Source organism: Hippichthys cyanospilos, chromosome 18 (assembly GCF_059441005.1).
Source record: "Hippichthys cyanospilos isolate Australia breed blue-spotted pipefish chromosome 18, RoL_Hcya_1.0, whole genome shotgun sequence".
Taxonomy (NCBI): domain Eukaryota; kingdom Metazoa; phylum Chordata; class Actinopteri; order Syngnathiformes; family Syngnathidae; genus Hippichthys; species Hippichthys cyanospilos.
Window position 1 is genome coordinate 4,748,985 of NC_142386.1, and position 15,492 is coordinate 4,764,476.

Below are 15,492 nucleotides of genomic sequence, written 5' to 3' on the forward strand. Positions count from 1 at the left end.
CACTCTTTTTTTTTTTTCCGACCACACATAAAATTCTTCAATTTTCTCTAAAATTGACAGTGTGTCTTATAATCAAGTGTCGCTGGCCGGTATTTGTAATGATGTTTTCACCTTTAGAGAAGGCCTTGACGGCAGATCACGTCAAAGGTCCAAATGGAAGGTTAAAGTAGAAGAAAGTTTGACTCATTTGCTGCACTGATTTGCTTTCCTTAAGTGTTTTAATTTTTACCTTTGAGGACCCATAAAAAGACAGCTTTTTTCCCGACTCAAAAAAATCTGATTTCTTGAAATATACTTTTATGATAGTGAAAAGACCATGTGTCTTTCTTGGCTTTAGATTGTGCCTCTTCTCCAAGGCCAATCATGTGCAAGCACTTGAAATGAATTGCACAAAAGCAATAGCGGATTGTATCACTAAAGCTACAATGATGTACTACTACTTTTCCCCCCTGAGAGCATTTGATGGAGGAAGGAAACTTTATGATATATTCCACTTCACGTGCGTGGAGATGGGCTTGACTTGGAAGCTCTGATTTACGACTGATTCGAATTTAAAGTGGTCATAAATCAGCAACTATCTATCTGACAGCAGTTCCCCCACACCCGGGCAAATGAGATGTTCAACCTGTGATCCATTCTTTATGGGAGAGACAGGAAGCTCTCAGAAGAACACCTCCATGCTTCAAACGCTCCGCAAGAAACATAAAAGACAGACGGAGGGAAAAAAATTCCAACGCTCTGGCAGAAGCAAATATGGAACAGGAAGGTGAGACCTACAAAGCAAAGCAAGAAATGACGTTCTCGTGGAAGAACTCCCACTCATAGGTTGTTATCCAAAACACATTATCATGGTGTCACACAACCCAAATTATGTGTGTGTGTGTGTTTTCATCCATCGCTGCTCCACTTCCATGCGCATCATCTTTCCGGCTCATCTTTTAATGTTAACGCCTATCAGAGATCACAGTATGCCATTTTAATTTGTTACGTCAAGTGTGGCGCATACTTAATGAAAATATGCCAGCCTGGCTCATATGCGGTGAAAAGACATTAACGTCATTGGACTGCCATTAAACGCAACGCTCCGTATTTGAGTCGTATTCTGGGTGAGCAGAAAATTGATGTTCCATAATATATTATGAAGGTGAATGTTTGAATCTTTGACAGTATTAAATACCGTATTTTCCGCACTATAAGGCGCACCTAAAAGCCTTAATTTGTTTTAAAAAGCTGATGGTGCGCCTTATAATCAGGTGCGCCTTATATATGGATCAATATTGAGATTGGGATCCGTAGATGGGGAATTAACTGATAAAGTAAGCTTTACCGTTTTTTTTTTGTGTGTTTACAGTTCAACAAGGTTGGTCATATTGAAATTGAGTTATTGTGCTATTGAGAGTTTAGAGTTATTATTTGAGTTATTATTGTTATTACTTTGAGTATTACTATATTGTGATTGAAAAAGTTTTAAAATATGTCATTAATTGAGAGTGCGCCTTATAATCCGGTGCGTCTTATATAAGGAAAACGTTTTAAAATATGTCAATCGAGGGTGCGCCCTATAATCTGGTGCGCCTTATAGTGCGGAAATTACAGTATTTAAAAAGGAGTTATTTGGAAAATATAACTTGGATATGTCATAAATCAAAAGGTTGAACAGACTAGAGCAGTTCTTCTTCAATGTCTGGGGTGGGTGGGGGGTGAGACACCCTGAACCCGTTGCCAACCAATTGCAGGGCACGCAATCATTCACGCAACCAATCGCACCTAGGGACAATTTTAGTACGTTCAATACACCTGCTGTGCATGTTTCTTCGGCGCGTGAGAGGAAGCCAGAGTGCCTGGAGAGAACATACGCAGGCTCAGGGAGAACATGTAAAATTGGAATTGAACTCGGGTCCCTGAACAGGGAGGCGTATGCACTTAAACACTGCCCCACCGAGCCACACAACCCCTAATATACACCATCATTTTTATGATATTATAACAGTGACAAGCTTTCATGAACTGCAACAAAAGTTACGCGGAGGGCCGGCTATGGCCTTGAGGTTGACATTTGTGCTCTACGGCAACAATAAAAGCATCACTAAATCGATAAGTCTCTGACAGGTTCAAGCAAAGCTAAGCATTATAATCTTACAATACAGCTCTCGTATTGAATTGTGGAGGTCTGCCTTGTGTTTTGTACCGCACGTGTTTGTCAGGGGAAATGGAAGTGCAGAAGCGAGGGGGAGGAGGGGGGAAAGGTGACAGACGGTTGCCGTTATTGAGTGGAATGACAACGTGTGACCCGGACGGGGCTTGTATCCTTTCTCTGCGACACACTCACATGTACAGTCCACACTTACGCGCTGTGCTCTAATCAAAACGAATGGCAAGTGCTATTCAATGTCATTATATTGTGAGACGACTCCATTATTCCACTGATCCCGGCGTGATGCGCCAAAGAGAAAACCTCGGTAATTAAGAGGGGCGCATGCGTTCGAATGCCAGCTTGGATGCCTTTTAATTGGCTAAATGGCTTCCTGAGTTGATGGATGCTGATAATGGTCCATTTGCCTCCCGCCTCACAACAAGCCGCCACGTGCATGCAAAAATGTATCTGCAAGACATGAAGTTCGGAGCATTGGCAGGGTTGAGGCAATATGCAACTGTCCGATTTGAATTTATTTAAGTGCGCGTTTACGCCATAGGTGTCAAATTCCAGTCCTTGAGGGTATCCTTCCTGTATGTTTTTGAAACTTCTCACTCAAAACACACCTGATTCAAATGATTAGCTTCATTTTAATCCTCCTGCAGAGCTTGCTCATCATTTGAATCAGGTTTGCTGAGAAGAGAAAATCAGAAAGCATACAGGATACCGGCCTTCGAGGACTGGATTTTTACACCCGTGAATTTTCCGCCATTGTCATTGTCTGGTACATTTCACAAAAGCCACCCCACATTAGTGTGGCTGCAAGTGTTGCCTTTCAGGCTATTTAATCATCCTCCACTTGCTTTATACAGCAAGCATGTGTGCATGTTAGCAGCCCATTACCTTTGAAAACAAGCAGCAACGCCCTCCCGAGTCAAGTTAGCCGTCCTCACCAAGCTGCACTCAATAATTCATTAAGCGGCGAATAACAAACAGCCGCCAAGATGGGACGGGACGATAGCGGACGCTCGGCGGTGCCCACGAGAAATGATCGTCTTGAGGCGGCAGAAAAGATTTGCCACGTCGCAATCTTCTCCAAATTGAAATGATTAAACAACAAAAGGATGTCAGTTCATTTAAAAAAAAAAAACAAAAAAAACAGTACTTATTTATATGCTTTCTACTCATATATTGCTCCATAAAGATCTGCTGGCTTTGGCTCTTAACCGAATAAGTATTAGTGGTGGGTCTCTAGAGCATAGCGTACCTGGCGTGCAACCTGCTGGCCGAGGGTGCAGCTGGATAGCCAACTCTCTCTGATTCTTTCATCCCTTTAAATCTACTTCGATCGCTAAAGGCTGCTAAGTCAGAATTAAACAGATAAAGATGGACTGGCTTCTAGGTTTGAGTTGCAGCTCCATGTGCTTTGCTGTGTATATCACTGCTATCAGTTGAGGCTGAATCCATATCGACTCCATCCAAATCATATTTTGCTTGTCGTTTTTTATCAGCAAGATGCCAATTTGAGTTAGGCTTCGTGGAGCATGTGTGTGATAGTAGTTGACATCATGCTTACGTTCCCTGCGTACAGTGTGCAACACAGAGTAGATCAAGTGTCAGATTTACATCCATTTTTCAGTGAACGTAAAAAAACATTTTTTACCCAGTCGTAATATTTGTAGGATGTTTTGGTCTCCACATGTGGTCCGAGTGTGTTCGTACACAGAAGCCAAAAAAGGCAGGTAAAATCCCAGCTTTTACAGGCAGAGTAAACAGTGGCGAGCCTGAAATTCTACGCTGCTATTCCATCACTATGTTCTGTTTTTTACTATCAGTGCAAAAGACGTTATAGGGACTGAAACAGGAGTTCAAATAATATCAGCTCATTATTTCAATGTGTGATATGCGGAGTGAGGTAGTGTTTAGCTAATCTGGACTGTGGGGTTTAAAAGTCGAAAAACGTGTATACTGGGTTCACTAAACTGTCTATAGGTATGAATATGAAACTGAAAGAGTTGTCTATTATGCGCAGGGCCTGAAAAAAAAATCACCACAAAAATAGGTCGACTAAAATATTGCCCTGAGGCTTTGCAGCACTGGGCTGAAAAAATGGATGGGTGGGCAATAATTACCTTTGCACACAGTCACTTTTGAAAATGAACTCAAATTCACATTCCTATGGAGAACCATCTGTAATGTAAAGTGGGTGGTCAAAACGTCACTATTAAACAGCAGAAACAGGATTTCTCTAATCTATCATATTTTCCGCACTATAAGGCGCAACCAAAAGCTTTAAATTTTCTCTAAAGCTGACGGTGCTTCTTATACAGCGCATTAACCGTGAGTTTTCATTTTTGGGGGACGAAAAAAATAACTTAATTGCCATGTAAATTCTTTAATTTTTACCTCTGTAAAAAAAAAAAAAAAAAATCCAGAAACTGTTTTTTAATCAACAAAAAAATAAGGTTTTTGATTGCAATTTGATAAAAGAAGAGTAATATTTATTTGGATCATAATTATATTCTTTTAAACTCTTGAGGGGTCATCTTGCCATTAATCTACACAGTCTTTTAATGTAGTCAGGTATTTTTTGAAAACAGATGTTTATTCATTTTGGGAGTAAACACTGGTTTCTACTCTGACTCATCTGATTGTTGACGTTCTCTTAAACGCAGCTCCACCTAGTGGATGCATTATACAATCCCAGCCACTACTGTAGCTTCTATTCTCTGCGCCTTATAATGCGATGCGCCCTATGTACAAAAACAGTTTTAAAGTAGTCCATTCGAGGAAGGTGCGCCTTATAATCCAGCGTTCTTTATAGGGTGGAAAATAAGTGCCCAAAAGTCAGTAAAGTAGTCAGGGATTTAAACTTTAAAATTCTGAAGGCATGTCGATATGCATCTATAAAGGATGTCCATGAAGAAAACAAATACATTAAAAGCGATTGCTGGCACTCCTAATAGGAAAAAAAAAAAAGCCATTATATATTTCCATGAGCCATCAAGATGACTGGTTCCAGCCATTTCCTTCGGAGATAATTTCCCCTGGAGTTAATTTCCTCTGGAGTTGCCACATTAGTGCCCCTCGGTTTGTTAAGGGACATAAAGGCTTGCAAATGAAACGCTGCTGATATGCTCATGCACCGCGAAGCTATAACCCACTGTGGGATGAACACGCGGCCATATGCCGGTTCAAGCTGTGGGAGACTGCTGTGTGAGTGACAATGCGGGATTCTAATGAGGAAACGGGAGCGATTTGAGACGGGATCGAACCGGGTGGCGGGAGGGGGGGGGGGGTTCATCTTGAAGTCGGAGTACTAATGGTCTGAAGACTGACCAGCTGTTTCATCAGGCAAAAAGTTTGGCAATTCGAAAGTTTGGAGCGACGCTAAAATCACCCGTGGGACCGGATTCTATACGATGGCTTGATACTTAGCAGACAAGCTAAGTAGGATTTTGATGGTTATGTTCGAGAGCCAAATGTTTCTTCCTGCTCCTCCGCACTTGCTCATTTGTGTCTCTTTAATGCAGCGGTGGCCCACGAGAGCGTTTGAGCCGAACCGCCGTGCGATTCTCAAAACAAATAAAAACTCAGAAGGACTGTGGAAAATTCCGCTATAAACAGTCAACCCATGTATACTCATATCATAACATTTATTCAATTGCCATTCGGATATTTTGAATGACCCCCAAAAGGCCGATACTTGAAAAAGTATATTTTAATGGACTGTCAAGCCTGGTAAACATATGACAACTTTTTTGAATGGAAGACTCAGAGACAAAAAAAAGACAAAAACGTTCTTAATATTCTCATCATGTGTGGTATTCTGGAGACTTCTATCACACATAATATATCCCGAGAAATGATGTGGTACTAAGATTGACCTATGGCAGGTAAAAATAGCCACCAAATTAAAAAAAAAAATCCACTGCAATACCTAGCAAATGAACACTAAGCAAACCATGCACCATACATAATGTCGTGCTTCAATCCGGACCAGAAAATCAAATTAAATAAAGCAATTATAATGCAGTCTTTGGTTGGTAAAAGCTTGGTGCCACTAGCCCTGTCCTCACATTGCGGTCACCTGGAGCAAACTTGAATCATAATATCGATTTTAAAATTATGTAAATTTCCAGTCTTTATTACACACACATTGGTAAGCTCCAAAAAATAAAGTTGCATTGGAATATCCTCCTTTGGGATTCTACACGTAAAAATCCTCATTTTCTGCAACATCGACTGTGCCTTATGTATGGATGTTGAACTTTTTTTGCATAAAATTTGACTCATTTGCTGTTCCTTTTCGTTTCTCTTAATATGCCTTATAACTTGATGCGCCTTAACACCCAGTGCACCCTATGTGTGAAAATATCTCAAAACAGACCTGCTCATTGAGACTGTGCATTATAATCCGAAAAATACAGTACTTTTTTTCTATGAAAAGAGTAAACTTTTCCAGCCTTTGAGAAATTATAATGATCAAATAATCATAACTATGATTAATTATAATTACAAAACTACTACTACTACAAAACTACTTCCTGTTCATTACAGCAGCGTTCCACATCTGGATACCCCGCATGTGAAAACCTCACTTTGGGCGCGGCGACCGCCTCAGAGAGAATAGTGTCAAGAGTCAAAAGATTAGAAGAAAGCGGGCTGATGGCTGACGGGCACAGGAGCGAGTCAGTCACCCAGGATTTAGGTAGAAGCTTGTTGTTGACTCTCCCTCCCCTCCAGATCTCTGCGGCTGCACATATCCTCCAGGGTGCGGGGATTATGGGAATCTACACTACCTAGCTACACTAAGCTTCCAGGGGAGAAGGTCAAGAGGAGCCAAGACAAAAACAATCTTCTCTCCTTATGACCTACTTGGCTCGTACCATTTTTTTCTCATCACTGGAGGCCTGGGCTGACTTTCCTGTAGCTGCACCTTCGTATGCTACCGCAGTGACCTTGCATGCAGAAATCAATGAAAAACATCAATAGGAAACGCAAGCTAATATTAGATGATGTGTAATACGAGCTAATTGCAGCAGCCGAGAAACCATAAAAGTCACTTCTTGGACTCCTTTCTTTTCGTCAGTCTCGTCGCATTTATAGCCTTGCATTTAATTGTCTAACCTTTTCCTTTTATTCATTTATAACCTACCGGAAAATCCTCGCTGAAATTTTGGGACTTTACAACCCAAGACAATTATCAGAGAACATTACAAGACATTCTTCTGTTATTGAAGCTGGAACATGCAGCACAAAATCTCTCCAGGAATAGCTTTTCTTCTTGGTCTTTATTTGTGCTAGGCCAAAGAAAATTACACCATTAAATCCATTTGAGAGTTTTTTTTTTTTTTCCCCTTCGGTCCTTCTGGTGTCTTAGCAGTCCTCGAGGGCCCACTAGGCCAGACTAGGAGGAGGATCTTACCCCATCGCCTGCCGTTAAGGCATCTTTGCACTGAACACTTACTGCTTAATATGACACAACGTCTTATAATTAGTGATACTTATTGAACCTGGGAAGGAGCTCCTCCCACTCCGGTCCCTTTTGAAGGTTTCTCATTTTCCCCAGATGGGGTTTTTGAGTTTTTCCTTCGGGGGAAGCTGTTATCTATTTCTAATGTTCTGTATGAATTATTTTTCACCTGTGAAGCCCTTTGAGACTGAGGCGATTCATGGCTATGCAAATAAACTTGACATGCATACATATATACATACAGTACATATACATATAAAGAACATACAGTCACATGGATGGATGTCCAATGGTCCAACTGTGATCTTTTACCGTCATCCATGAAAGTTAGCTATCACTTAAACAATGTCCAGGGCCTACACAATCGAGTCAACATGTTGCACTGCATTTCTAATTGGATAGTATAAATCGCACGGTACTAGCGTTTCATCTATTTCGAACCCTTGCAAAGGTTAGCAAATTTAGTTCCTTGCCCTATAAAGCATCACGGTCTTATGCCGGTAATGCTTCTGCAGCAGTAAAACTGAGATTAATGACACAAGTAGGTGCAGTCCTGTGAGGATAATTGGTTGCTCTTGTTGTAGCATCACCGCAGAACCTGTAGCCACCGCAACAGTAGCATTAGCGAGAAGAGCGATGAACCGCGGCTGTGCCTGCTAGCCTGAATAATGCAGACTTGCGGTGCGAAGCGTTAAACTCCCCCGCTGAGATGAGGCCAGGGTAGCAGCTGTACCTATCAAGACTCTCCTCAGAGCTGTCACGGCCTGTCTGTTCCTCGGCTAATCACTTGCTACAGGCCTGCAGCGTGGGACCGCCGCAGCTAATGTCGTCAGGCTCTTGGGCCAGGGAGAGATCACACGATTTCGAGTTTAGTCGCGTACCGGCATGAGATGATTAGGACATTTCTTGATCAACCTAGGGAGGAATGAACAATTAATGATTCAATTAAAGCCTTCTCTGTTGTATCGTCGGTATTTTTAGGCGCTATCGAGCAATCGTGTTAAGTATTTTCACAAGATACAAACAACTCAAATTTGGATCGTACAAAATGATTGTCGGGGTCGAAAAACTGTGAGCCAACCAATAAATGGTTAATTTAACTTTGAAAAATGCCCCTATGGCACTTTGATAACGGAAGACCTTGATGCATATTGCGTTCCTTTGAAAGAAAGATTAACACAGAAGCAGCTTGACTTTAGCCTACCACATAAACATAAAGTACCAAGCTGCGCCTGAAACCACAGCAAAAAATGTCAGCAAATATGCTAATGTAGCTAGCCATAACAAAGCTCTTTGCCAAAGCATGTTTGAGCTGGTCAGAAATGGATAAGATGGTTAGAGCTATTTTCTAATATTTTTGCCGTTGATGGAAGAAAAGCTCTTGCCGTCCCCACTTGGGACTAGTCTCTAATGCAACAAAGGTTAAATTACATCTTCTAATGTCTGGTAAAAAATACATGACAGCCATCTTTTGATATCTTCTGATCTGCCAAATAATACATTGTATCAAAAAAAAAAGAAGCCAGGGTTTTCCTCAGAACATTTTAGGTGAGAGTTAAAAAAAAAGAATTAGATCAATCCACTCCAATTTTTTATTCATCCATCTTTCCAATTTTAATCTCCTGACAGCACTAATTAGTTAGCAAACTCTTGTCGCATAAAAATGCTGCAAATTACATGATTAATTATTTTGGATTTTAAATATGGCACAGTGGCTTTATGAACATACAGAATGACTCTGCATTCTTTATCAACTACAAAATACATATAGACAGAAACTACCAACTGCTTTAGTTTATCGCCATCCCTAAAATAAAATTACCTATTTATGACTATCAGAACTTTGTTGGATTTCGGACAAAAATTGCACCGTACTTAGTAGAGCGCTAACAATATGTATTTTGCGTAAACCCTACATTGCTCTCGCATATCAACTTGCAGACTAAAAAAATGGTTGGGGTGGCTGAAACAATGTTTTGTTGTTGGTATCCACCGGTTCAGCCCTGTCAGGCCCCGCGGTGAACACGGCTGAACCGACTGTCAACTGAGATGATGAATTATAAGTCAGATCGGGCGCGCGGCACATTGATGAATACGCCTGTCTGCCCTCTAGGGGTTGAGCGGCATTTCCAACAGTCACACACATTGTGAGAGCGGAAGAAGATAACTAACGCAAGGGATTGACAAAGATAATGGAGGTCTAGAATAAAGCTCGAAGGTATAAAACCGGAATGATTAAGGATCAACTGTGACTGTCTCTAAAATGCCGTCCCTGACGTTTCTTTAAGCGTATCTACTTCAGATGCAAAGAAAAGAATGGATGCGCTTGGGCAACAGACTATTTGTCTTCAAAAGTTAGAGCTTTTGTGTATCGTCACTATTCCTTGACAGATTGAAACAGTCCAACTCGCTTGCTCATTCAAAATAGGTTTTATACATTTCTTACATAGCAGCGAGGTGGATTGTCGTTTGAAACTTACTACCAAAAGGCAGTGCTGTCAAGGGATTAAAAAATAGCCCAATCAATTAGGATCTGTAATTGACCTAATTCATCGGTGTCGAACTCCAGTCCTGGAGGGCCGGTACCCCTGCATGTTTAACGGTTTTCTCTCAACACACCTGATTCGAAGGATTATTTTAGCAAGCTCTGCAGGATCTTGAAAATAATCCTAATTGTTTGAATCTGGTATTTCTGACAGAGGAGGATCGAAAGCATGCAAAATACCGGCCCTCGTGGTCTGGATTCTGACACCGGTGACCTAAATAATATCGCTCAAATGTAGTTTTTTTTTTTTGTGTGTGTTTTTTGTTTTATGCATTGTGTTGTCGTGGCAGATAAAAATATCCGTCCTTCTTTTCCTTATCAGATGCAGTTACAAGTATTTACCTTCTCCTGTATTTGAGACTAGTCCCAAATACTGGCTGAAAAACGGAAGGATTGATCCTTGTATCTTTTGTCAATAATAATAAAATAAATAACAGAAATCAACATCGCAGCTTGTTGCTTTGCATTTATGTGATAGGCTAAACTAGAGCTGCTTTTGTGATAAGCAAACGCCTTACAAAGAGTGCATATTGCTCCACCTTTATGAAAGGTTAGTGTCACTTTATGCTTGCCCTCTCACTATTCCAAACACAATGACAGCCAGTCAATGTCCACTTCAGGGTGAGGTCGACCTTTATTTTCCAACAACAAACAGCTGAAGCACAACAAATCAGATGCATAAAAATGGATGCAATCAGCATACAGAAAGCATAAAATTAAGATATGAATAATCAGATTCATGCATTTTTTTAAATTAACACTTAAACTACCACTAACTCAGCATTTCTCCATTTTGTATGGAGAAAGAAAATCAGTGAGGTCACGGCATTGCCAGGAAATCAACTCATTTAGCTTCCAGTCAGATTGCACTGATGTCATCCCTACAGGCTATGGGGGCAAAATTGTGTGGTACTCAATTAATGTTTTACTTCCTTTGGCATTTTCGAATGCAATTTGAATTTATGACTTGACAAAACCAATTCACTCAATGTCCTTTGTCTGGGATAAGGGTTTTTCCTCTTTTTATTGGGTCATGAATTGTCAGAGTAAAATGGCTGTAATCAATTCTATTGACCAACAAGGAGGCGCACCATTTCTCAGCAAAGGTTTCTTGTGGTTTCTGTAAAAGATTCACATCCGCTGTAGTCTTTTGTTTTTCTACATTGTATGCTAAATACTGTGATTCCCCAAAAATAAGATGCACTTTTTTTTTTTTTTTTTACCAAAAATGAAGGCCAAAAGTATGAGTGCATCCAATAAACAGTAACTTAAGAATTAAGTTTTTTTCCGCCATCATTTGAGGAAGATTGATTTTTTTTTAGCCACATAAGCCCAGTTTTGACATGTGCATTTTTATAGAGTTAAGAGTTAAGAAGACTCGACAAAAAGGAGATTTATTGTCTTGCAATAGTTTTTATACTGTCGCCATAGTCTTGGTTGGTCTTATAAACATAGAAATGTTAAATGCTGTGCCCCAAGGCCGCATTCTCACCCACACCCACTCCTTGTTCCCATCACGCCATTCCAAAGCCAACTGCTAGTCAAAGTAGCTCAAATGTGACTGATGTAGAAATGAAGGTGAACAAAGATTAATGAAGATGTACAAAGCGTGCGAGCGAAAACATGAATGCGAAGCAGGCGGGTTGCAAAAGAGAGCAGTGAAGCGTCTCAAAGCAGCCAGCGCTATCTCGCTGAATACTGAGATGTGGCTCGGGGAAGCAGGGAGGTGGATTTTTTGAGGGATGACTGACAGAAACCAAACAAGAACACGTTGGAAAAAAGATGAAAAGAGCACAACATGTGATATGGTAAAAGCTAGAGGACTTCTCCGGGGATTCTAACCTACAACCGTTGTCCGACATTCCCCAGCCTCAAAAAACGTACGGTATTCAAATGTGGCTTTTTATGTTAGACCATAAACTAGCCTTTTTAGCGTGTTTGTATCTTTGTAACTTTTTGACTTGCCAAACATCTGAAGAACCAGTCACCAAAATAACATCCTCTCTTTTTGATCTGGAAAACGTTTTTTTTTTTCCCCATGAATATGAAAAAGGCGCACCACTTAACATTTGCTAAAAGTAGCAGAGACATCCCCTCGCCGCGCAATCCGAAATGACTTGCGGAGCCAGCACGGAATAAGAATTGGAAATTTGCATAGCTGCTTGAGAAACCTGCCGAGTGTTTTTAGCTTGTCCTTGTCGCATTTGGTGCTAATGGGTATTCAATCTTCAAGAATAGTTCTAGAGATGCTAACTTTATTTTGACCATTGTCAGCCGTAAAATGTTGATATTTGCCTGATTAATTTAATAGCTGAAATATTTTTCACAAACAAATAATACCTTTAAAAATACGTTTCGCCAACCACTGCTCACCGGTTTTCTGGATTTTGTGGTGTTGTGCACAAGCTGAGCCGATGATTAGTTGTTACCCGGGGCTTGCGCATGTGATGTCATTTTCACTCGACAGCAAAGAGGTAACATCTGCTTTAAAAATAACAATTTTCACTCATTCAAAGTCATTCTCAGATTACAATTTTAATATCAAAAGGAATCAATTACGTTCAAATGAAAATAATCAATTATTTAGTACTTGATTCATTTGGTACAAACCATTTTTAGACCCTATTTTAGCCAAACTTAAGAAAATGTATTTGCTATTTCGTCCTTCCCTTTCCCTCGCAAATAGTGACTGTTTTATCGATACTAATTTGACTAATTCCAAACTGTAATTTGTGTAATACTTGCTAATAACTTCAGGGCTTTGTTCCCAAGATCAAGTTCCATTCAGCTACTAATTGACATGATGCGAAGAAGTTGAGTACAAATGCATCAGCCCCCAATGTATTCATGATAGCTGGTAATAAAGTGCATCATAAATTACCCCTCGTGGGGGTGGGGGTTGCTAGATGTGGATTGTTGTGTCGCGCCGTTAAGTCTTATGGAGCGGTTAAGGTTGCGGCGCTCTCTTCACGGTCAGTTTTCTCAGTCCTCTGCCAAAAAGTGGAAGGGTGCCAACAGAAGACGCAGAGCCAGAAGAAGTTGCTAGAAAGCCAAAAGGAGCACATTCAAAGCATGCAGTGGCTGCTTGAAAATGGAACCAAATTTTATGTCTTGAACCCAAAACCCGTTCCCGACCTGGTCCAACATAAATATGTCAAACACAAAAAGAACCAGTTGAGAACTAAAATAGTAGCAGATAAAGAGTAGAACATGTGCGGGCACAAATTTGGCTAAAGAATCAAGTTCATTTCATAAAAGCAAGTCAAAATATTCAGAATTGGGCCAACCCAAATGGACCCTGCCTGTGATGTCCAGAACCAATAAAAGGATAAAAGTTCTTCAGTGCTTTTGATTGAGACTATTTTGAAAAATAAATGCGCAAAAGTCTGCTATCCATTTCAGTTTTTTTAATGCTAAAAACTTTTCATACTCCCTTCATGCTTGGGTCATACCAAAAACAGCCTTAGATAAATCTGGTAGGATATACCAGGTGCAAGCTAAGATCCAAAACTAATCTAAAAAGGGGTCATATTAGAGTAAACTTTTGTTATACAGATCCAGGTGACCAATCAGGCCAAAGAACCATGTCCAACATACAGTGTTCTGGACCATAATTGGGTTTGGCTATGCAGTTCCAACTCCAAATGACCGGATAGTCGAACCTAAAAGAAGATTAAACGGAGCTTTACGAAATCAGGACCACACTTGTGTTTGTTTACAAAACCAGGTAAGACTACACTTTCTGAGCTCTACAGACCCGAACTTTTGTAAGACTGTGCACACCACATCCTAATCCAAATGACCAGTTTGCAGAACCAGGTCCTACCCAAAATGACCAAACCCGAGCTACGATATACAGACCCAATCTCAACTATAGAAGCAACTAAAAGGGCAGACCCGTGTAACAAAGATGCAGAATGACTTACGATAGAAGACGTATTCTGTGTAGCTGGTCCAGGACTTGTCCTCTGTGGGCTGGCTGACAAACGAGGCCGCGACGGACGAGTTGCACGCCACCATGTGGAAGCCGCACTCGGACAGCATGTCGAAGGCCCTTTCCAGGTGCCTGAACTTGAGATAGAATCGTGACGTGTAGCGATCCGGGGTCCGGTTGGGGTCGCGGCTCTCGTTTAGGGTCTCCCCGAAGACCTCTTTGGCCAGGGCCACTCGGCCGCAGATGAGGATGCGGGGCACCCTGCGGAACTTGGCGTCGCTCTGCGCCTCGCGCGCCGCGCTGCACGACCCCCGGTAGCCCACCGTGACGAAGCCGCTCTTCCTGTCGGCGGGGACGAGCGAGGGCGGCGGGCAGTGGTGCGGCTCGCTCCCCTGGGACCCGTCCTCGTAGTCGCTGTGGAACAAGTCGTCCGGGCTTTGCTTCACCTCCTCCGGGCTGAGAAGCTTCACCAAGTCGGGCAGCTGGAAGTACTCCGCTTCCTTCCGGAGGCGACCTTTCTCCGGGAAGTGGTCCGGGAGGACCACCTGCTTGTCCCGCAGGTAGTCCAACACGTAGCGGAAGAGGAAGCCGTCGCGGTCGATGAAGTAGCGACCTTTGGGGTCTCGGGCGAGGTCGTTGGAGACGTCCTTTTTGGAGAACAACTTGGCCAGGAGAGAGCTCGGACTACTCACCAGCGTGCAATAACGCGTGTAGTACACTTGGCCGCCCACGTTGAGCTCCAAGACGTCGGGTAGGCTGTTCTGGACCGACGCCTGCTCTTTGGGGTTAGTCCTGCAGTTGCCACTCAGCGCCATTGTGCTAGAGAACGCTACTCACTTTATATTACGCTCACAATATTAGAAAGAAAATGACACCAATGAGTAGCAAAAGTTCCATGAAATGTTCCTTTCATCGATCCATAGTTGAATTTAAAGCCGCAAAGCGCTTATTTATGCCTTACACCGAGCATATTAAATGGTTCTGGAGACGCCATCCCAAACAGAACATATAAGAAGAAAGATCCAGTTGCAATTAAAAAAAATGCAAACAAAACTGCAAAAACAGTCCCGGAAAACTCCTCGTGAAAACTTAAGGTCCAAACCGGAGCCCAAAAGGTTCTGCATGCTCACTCGTTCCGGATGAGGACGAGGCAAAAGTCGTTACTCTCTCAAATGACATCACTGGACCGCCTCCTTGAAGAAAAGGGGTTTCTTTTTTGTTTTTGCACAAAAATAATCTCGGTTTCGTTTTGGAGAGGAAAGCAAGCCAGCGTGCTGCTACAACGGAGCTATCCGCGGTTCTGAACCAGTCACCCGTCCCACCTCCATCGTCACTCCCACCGCCCCTCTTGCGGAGCAGGTTGATGGCTTCTCTCCTTTCTAGCTTCTGTGTTCATCTCACTG

At 41.8% G+C, this 15,492-nt stretch overlaps 1 protein-coding gene across 1 annotated transcript in view; it reads right to left on the bottom strand.

Annotated features, from left to right (window-relative positions):
* kctd16b (potassium channel tetramerization domain containing 16b) overlaps positions 1-15,492 on the bottom strand; it is a 56,576-nt gene extending 41,084 nt beyond the window's left edge. Inside the window, exon 1 of the mRNA XM_088441240.1 lies at positions 14,082-15,492. Coding sequence (XP_088297366.1) covers positions 14,082-14,904 — 823 coding nt within the window. The 5' untranslated portion in view covers positions 14,905-15,492. The remainder of the gene's footprint in view (positions 1-14,081) is intronic.